Source organism: Anarrhichthys ocellatus, unplaced genomic scaffold (genome assembly GCF_004355925.1).
Source record: "Anarrhichthys ocellatus isolate YVR2014 unplaced genomic scaffold, GSC_Weel_1.0 scaffold27, whole genome shotgun sequence".
Taxonomy (NCBI): Eukaryota; Metazoa; Chordata; class Actinopteri; order Perciformes; family Anarhichadidae; genus Anarrhichthys; species Anarrhichthys ocellatus.
In genome coordinates, this window is record NW_022280057.1 from 4200515 (window position 1) to 4208381 (window position 7867).

At 41.7% G+C, this 7867-nt stretch overlaps 1 protein-coding gene across 7 annotated transcripts in view; it reads right to left on the minus strand.

The window, feature by feature from the left end:
• Positions 1-7867, minus strand: part of pmt (phosphoethanolamine methyltransferase) — a 30856-nt gene that overhangs the window by 6419 nt on the left and 16570 nt on the right. For 2 of the 7 annotated variants that reach the window (XM_031862774.1, XM_031862773.1), the window contains 7 exons: positions 2706-2877; positions 2326-2481; positions 1519-1655; positions 1206-1357; positions 880-1068; positions 252-341; positions 52-141 (listed from right to left, as the gene is read on the minus strand). In XM_031862774.1, the coding sequence (XP_031718634.1) occupies positions 52-141; positions 252-341; positions 880-1068; positions 1206-1357; positions 1519-1655; positions 2326-2481; positions 2706-2866 (975 nt within the window). In that variant the 5' untranslated portion in view covers positions 2867-2877. Of the gene's footprint in view, positions 1-51; positions 142-251; positions 342-879; positions 1069-1205; positions 1358-1518; positions 1656-2325; positions 2482-2705; positions 2878-3685; positions 4189-4287; positions 4359-4394; positions 4515-7867 lie in introns of those variants that run through there. The other 5 variants (XM_031862772.1, XM_031862775.1, XM_031862769.1 and 2 more) reach the window with 5 other exon arrangements.

The following is a 7867-nucleotide window of genomic DNA, read 5'->3' on the forward strand; positions in this document are numbered from 1 at the left end:
ACATTATCTGAGGTATTTAAACCAGTAGGATATGGGAACATTTGGACGTACTGATGGCAAATTCTCAGTGATCGCCCTCTCCATGGCGATTTCCACCATGTTGTCTGACAGGTCCAGCCCAAGCACCGCTACTCCAAACGTCTGAAAAGTAATATAATCGTTGCCACCACTGTAGTCCCTTTAAATCATTATAAAACCCCCCCTATCATCACAAGTGTCACCCTAACTATGCCAGATGCCGTGGCTCTCACCTTTGCCATGTAGAAATCTCCTCCACCGATGCCACAGCCAACATCTAGAACCTTCTGTCCGGGCTTCAGGTTCAGCCGGTCCACAAACTCCTGTCAGCACAAAAACAAGGGTTCATTTTTTAGTTCATCCAAAGTCCCAGGAGATAAAGCCACATACTTGTCTTGTGTGTTCAGTGTCAAATATAGATGACTAGGGCGATGATAGCGAGCGAAGGTTTTACATTACATTTTCAATATTTCTATTATTTCATACACGAGTCATGACACACATGAGTCATATCTCACCAACATGTTAGTGCTGTTGAATGATGCATAAATGCCGATAATAAGCGGCTATAATGTCATAATGGTATGCTATAACGTGTTCACCATTTTAGTTTAGCATGTTAGCATGCAAACATTTGAATTAAATAAAAAATGAAAGCACTAGACACAAAGTACAGCTGAGGCTGATGGCCGTGTCATTAGTTTAGCTGGTAATTGGTCATAAACCGAAGTATTGGACAAATTGGCCGCAAGAAGAAAGGTTGGCGGTTATTAAAATTCAGCAAAAATTATCAACAATCCAAAAGCAGCTATTGATTCCTTCCAGCCAAAGTCTTTGGTGTTTTCCAGACTTTATTCCTACCTTGGTGGTGCTGGGCCCGCCTGTGCTGACGTAACCAGCCCCGAACATCTTCTCGTAGCGCAGGATGCCGCGGCTAGTGTACTGCTGGTTGTCCAGGAACTGCTGGAAGGTGCTGAATCCGTTCTGGGTGCTCGAGGAGCGGGGAACCTTCTCCAGAAGCCAACAGATCTGATTCGGATTGTTTTTCATCTGGAAAAGGAGAAGGACGAGGACAGAAAGGACGGACGGGGAGGGAGAGGGTTAACTACACATCCTCACACCTACAGCACATGCAGCTTTGTCCTTCTATTTCATATTCAGTTTCACAAGAAGACTGAAATGCCTACCTCAACATAGGCCTGAACTTTCTTTTTCAACACAATGTCGAAACCAAACATTTGGCCCCCCTCTGGCTCCTCCACTTGTAGCGATGAGACAATGTGGCTGTATTGTGCCTCGGTGCGGTAGCAGGTGGGGTTGAAGTCCCTCTTGTAATCACCTTGGTTCAAATATACAAGTTAAAACAAATCCTTCTTATGTTGCTGCACATTCATAGTCAACTGAGAACATCTTAAGTCAGTTTGAGTTAGTTTGCATCAATGTTTAAATCATTATTATAGATGAAAGAAAGATGTGGATGTTTTATTGTCAGCTCAGTACCTGACCGGTGGTTGCAGGACTCTCTGAAGAAAAGAAAGCCACCGGGACGCAGCCAGCCCATCATCTTCTCTATGAAGGACTTTAGCTCCTTGTCGCTCAGGTACATCAGCAGCCAGTTGGAGAAGATGACGTCAATGCTGAGGGGAGCAATGAATGGATGCATTCAAATAAAACAAGAGAGCTAAAATTGCTTTCTTTTGTCTAAACAAAGCCAGTATTCTGGTTTCAGTCGAAAGCTTGGGATTGTCCAATGTATGATCTAATGGCCAGTGGATTTAATGGCTGCCAGCGAGCACTAGTTCATTACTGTCCGTCACTAATCATCCTGCAGAATGCATGACTTGCAACCTGCTTACAGTCTACGACCATACAGATAGCACTGTGAGGCTGTACTTTGCTAAATGCTAACATCAGCAGACAAAATGAAGGTTTTGAACCGGATGATGGTGCTAAATGAAAACTTAAGGGATCACCATAATGATTACAATTCCTCCTGACGGTGGGGGCATGAATGTCTCATTGATCCAACATATGTTGAGGCACTTCAATAAAAAAAAAATCACAAATGTCAACCTCATGATAGCGCTACAGGAAAAGCCAGGGGACCATCAAAGTGAGTAGGCTTCATTATCTGCCGACTATGAATGTCTGAACCACTTTGCGATCCATCGAACAGTTGTTGAAGTTGTCAGTCTGGACCAATGTGACGGACTGACCGTCATACCTGTACTGCCATCCCTAGAGCGCTGCACGGCTAAAAATTGAAGGTATAAAATGTTTCTAAACAACAGATTTCTTAACACACACCTGTTTTGGGGAATATCCAGCTTTGTGACGTCAGCTTGGATGAAGGTAGCGTTGCTGTGGTGACCATTGTCCTGCCTGTTCCTCTCCACAAAGCTCTCCATGAAGTCCACAGCCGTCACATGTGAGGCCTTGGTCAGCAGGTGGCTGGTGTAACGGCTGTAGAGACACGCCAGTATAAATCTATCTCACGATCTCCATTAAGTGCAGAACCAAAATTTAAAGTATTTTTTTTAACATCACAATATTAAAAAGACATAATCGGATTACCTAAACTTGAAAATGGCCTTCTGCTACATGCACTTAAATTAAAAAGAGACCCTGAAAACCCTGCTCACAGGCATCCACTACTACAGACTAGCCCGATGCAGCGGGGCGCTCACCCGATGCCAGCTCCCAGCTCCAGCACTCTGAATCCAGCCAGGCAGGGCAGCATGGACAGGATCTCGGGCAGCTCCTGCTGGGTGAGCTCCTTGGCACGAGTGTCCAGCATCATCTCCTCCACTGTGGCAGCCTGGGAGTGCTCCTTCCAAAACTTGGTCATGTTGTTTCGAGCTGTGAAGCAAAAAAAGTGTCCAGATTAGATAAACAAAAGTGAGATTTGAAAACAAGTAAAACAATATTTATTTTTTAAGAGGATGGCGATGATCTAAAAGAGGAATTGTATATAACTTTGTTACTGCTTGGTCAAACAAAAACGTAACAAGACATGTACTACTACCTCTGGAATATGTGGCAAAGTTCAAGTACTCCTGCCTGTGAATCATCTATCAGGTAGTTCAGTAAACAAAGTATTCAATATTTCTATTTTACCGATTATATCCCGACATAAAATGTGCAACCAAACAAGTTAAGAAGAAACTACTATGCCATTCATTCGATTTAAAAGTGACATTTTACAGAGATGCGTTTTAATACACAGATTCACGCTTCAAAACACAGATTAACCATTAGTCTGGTAACAGCAAGCGATCTTAAAACAATACATTGGTGTGGCACACACACACACACACACACACACAGCTACTGTGTTGGGTAGACCGTAAATGTAGCAAATAAAAGAAGAAATGCCAAAAAAAGGCTACAAATATTTGAATACAAGTAATTTATCAAAAGCAGAGAAAGCCACAGTAGATAATGCAATGCTTCAGGACATGTTGCAATAATGTAGATAATAAAAAAAGTATTGTTTACTATGGCCTTCATGTTTAAAAAGCATCCACAACAAATAATACATTAACATTTAAAAAAGGACAAACTTAAAAACAAAATTTTTCTACTCTTCTGTTGCTTTTCATCCACTGACACCCCATGCTATCCTGCTTTGCTATGCTGCCAGCAGCACAGCGTTGTGGACACTAACCTCCCATCTTCCAGTGCAAAGATGACAACGAAGTTAAGTTAAATGTCTTCACAGTCCGCTACCTGGTTACACACCAAGCACTAGGATCACCGCAGGGTAACGTTCAAGCAGACAAACTCTACATGGAGGGATCATTTGACACTAAAAATCAGTCAAACCACCGACACATTCCAGCAGGATTACTTCCACCAGCTGAGTGAACACATTAGCACAGAACAACGTGTGGCAGCTCCAACACAGTCAGGTTGCATCACATTTAAAGACACGTTTCAATCAGGCCGTCACATCACCAAAATAATCCACATTTACTCTGCTCATACTGTACCTTTTTCCATGGTGGTCTTAAATGTATTTGAACTTATTGTAAATGTATTCTACACTTCCAATGTACTCTGGCAATTAACTGTTATTTATACGATGGTTACTGTTAGTAACCCCTCTGTGACAGAGTGCAGGTTTCAGAGAGTGTGGTGCTCTTTAAATAACACGACGCGTGGAGGAGATGGTCGCCAGGTGGCAAACTGGCCATTAGGATGCGCCCAACATGAGGACAGGGAGGGGGTGAAGATGAATAATCATATGGGGGACAAGGGTCCACGCACCATCACAGGCATGTTCATGGACGTGCACACATCTGTTTACAATCCCCATAAAAAGACCCGCGTGTTGTCCTGCCCCGGATACATTTGTGTCAGTGATGCAAACTCACGATGGTTGGTTAATGGAGTGCTGTGTGTGTGTGCGAGAGTCCCAGTGGAAGTCTCCCCTCACCGGCTCCCGGATCACCGCGCCTCAGTCGTGCTGACACAAGCAACAAATGTCCGTGGCATTCGGAGCCGATTGCGCAACATTGCGTCATAGTGCCGCTGAAAACAGGGTGGAAAGCGATGCGTGCGGAGCCGCCGCCCCCCTGGACCTAACAATGCATGTTAAATGATGTCTTTTTCACATTTTATTTTAAAATATTGTAACGTAGTGCCATGTTATGTTGTGAGTGTTATTGTGTTTACAGGAAGAAGGCGATCAAGATAAGCGTAATTACTGCATTTCCTGAGTTCAGGAGGTCAGTGAAGGTGTCATGACCTGTGAAGCAGTTAGCGGCTGGGATTGGCACAGACAGACAGACGTTTCTGTCGCATACTAGACTGTTGGGAGTCAGTCAGTGACCAACCGACTGCGGTCAAGCGAGTCATCTGCGAAACTTCGGCCGTCGCTTGAAAAGTAATGCTCGTCTATTCGTGGTGTTACGGTATGGGTGCTTGGAAAGCTCAAAAAGCACGAAGATTGACAACAGACTCCCTAAACTCCCTGGATAAAGATATTGTAATCCGTTGGTTGATGGATTATAAAAAGTGTTGCACTCTACCATCAATGTAATTTAGTCCAAATAGGAAACAACACGTTGGTCAAACTTTACAAACAAATACGACTACAAAGAGAGAACCAACTGTTGTATTTACAAAATGAATGAAAAACAGAAATTTTCTTTTTTCAAAATAAAAAATTGACATCTGGTACTAACGCAGTACAAAACCTGGGTGTCATTTTCTGCTTAAGTGCAAATGTGTGATTTATTATTGTGTTTGACTATGCACAGTTCCAACGTAACCATCCAAAGTTCACAATAACCAGACCGCACTGGATGAGGTCAGCAGGTGGAAGAGGGTTAGAAAAAGAGGCTTTTAGGTGCAGATAGTGGCTCGGAAAGTCCCTCTACACTCTGATAATGACATTATAACATCAATCAATAGTATGTGTTCAATGTGAACACAGATACACATACAGTCAAGGCCATAAGTATTTGGACTGTGACAGAATTTTTCTAATTTTGCCTCTTTATACGATTCCAATGAATTTAAAATAAAGCAGTCAGTATGTCGTTGAAGTGTAGACTTTCAGCATTAATTCCATATATAAAACAAAACTATCACATTAACTGTTTAGGAATTACGTTTTTGCATAGTCCCACACATTTTCAGAATCTAAAAAGAAATATATACTGTATATCATAATATAATATATATTACTCAAATAAGAAGACAACATGAAATGGAACTTGACATTTCAGCAGATGGTGCTGTTATACCACAATTGCTTTACATTAGAAACTAAGGTAGCATAAAGATTAAACATTGTCATTTCTACAGTACTCCAACCATGCATTTTGTATGTACATATAGCAATAAAACTAAACCCTTCTGAAAAACTGAAACAAAACTAAAACTAGCAAACACTCTATAAACTAACTTAAAAGTAAAATGAATTTGAAAAGTAAAAACTTTAATAAGCTTGACCTGAGGGCCATTTGAGAAGGATGATGCAACTTCAGATGCTATCAAAGATGTTTTGTTGGCGGAGGAAACACTTTGGAAGTGTATTTTCAAGAGTCAGAATCTCCCACCGCAGTAAAGAGCCTGTAAATGATTATTCACAGTGATAATATTGACACGGTTGTTGTGAAAGGCTTTCTAAAAACGGTGTCTAAATCACATCCGTTACATTCAGAGCATTTGTTTGTCGTCTGCTTTTCACTGCTGGTTTTATAACCTTGGCCCGTGCCGGTAGTTACACTTCCAGTAAAACCAGATCTCAAACTATTGGTTCGAGTGTGCAGGAAAAGTGCAAATCTCACTGGTGTATGATAAACCCCTATTCCACAACATGGGAACGAGGGCTTTGCTCAAGGCAACCTTAGCCCTAAATCCTGCTCAGTGCATAACAGCAATGACTGAAAGATGGACAGACAACGGTACAAATCACAATATGGAGTTTAAACCATGAAACTAACAGGAAGAAACTGTCCTATAACGTTTTGCAGAGTTTCGAAGATAAATGTGTTGTGTGTGGACTTCTTAACGCGTTTGTTATTCATTGACAATTTAGTAAGAAAAGAAGAAAACTCTCCACTAAAGAATGTCAAAGTAAAGAACATGTTCCCTTTTGTCCACTAGATGTCAGGACAGGCACACACAAAAAAAAAAAACACACGCACACACACACACACACACACACACACACACACTACAACCAGACAGTGGCTGTGGGGGTATGAGAAGTTCATGTGCTGTAGAGCTTTAGCAGCAAAGTGAATGAGTGAATGAAGGCTCATGTTCAGACACAGCTGTTATCTTTGTCCGCTTCCTTTTAGAGAGACAAACAAAAAGAGAAAAACAGACGACAGCTAAGACGGATTTTAAACAACTAGTTTGGCAAGCAGCAAAGCAGGACACCCATTACATCACAACGCTCAAAAGCTTCATCGTATATCTTACATAGCACCCAAAGAACAGTTTCTGTATTCTCAACTTAGTGTTCACTTCAGGTCTGAATGGAGTACAGGGAATCATGGAGAAACACTTAGAATCACTTTTTTCCCCAAATGACTTCTTCTGTTTGAAATGCTTTGTGGCTCACATCACATTCAACTCTCTGCTTTCAGGTCGCATTTACAAAAAAAAAAAAAAAGAAGAAAAAGAAATGATGCATCAAGGATGAGATTTAAGACAACTTTCATTTGGAGCTCTGCATGTGTGCAGGCTTTACATTTGTTGCAATGAAGAGAAGTATGATGATAATAATACCCACTGTGATCATCACGCTTAAATATTCAGGGGGCCTTTCATGTGGGAGACGGTTTGTTTTCCTTGCTATTCTCCAAAAATGATCAACTTCCCCTGAGACAGGTCTTTGTCCATTTTACAAACAGGTTCCCCTAACGGGGAGAATCTGTTGCTGCTGAAGTGCTGTTGCTGTAGGTGGAGAACAAACAGATGTATTATGTGTGTGCTTGGTCCCAGGGAGAAAATAAAGTAATTGCACTTCACTTGAACTTGAGTGCAGATGAGCAGACACTGAAGGAAAAAAGAAAAAAAACAAAAACATCTTGGCTTGGCACATGAAAGATTCATTGGAAATCTCACAATCCCCATCTCAGTTGTTCCAGGGTTTCTTACTCCCATGAGAGCGGGTGAAAGGTGGAACGAAACATCAGCGGTGAGAGCAATCATGATGTATGTAAAATGGATTTATTTATTGATTTCACTACTGGGGGGGGGGGGGGGTGCATTTGTGAATAATAGAATACCGCAACAATGCTCTTAAAAATAACATGTTGTCGTGTTTTTTGTGTGTGTGCTGGTCTGACTTCATCCATCCATCCACACACACACACACACCCCCCCC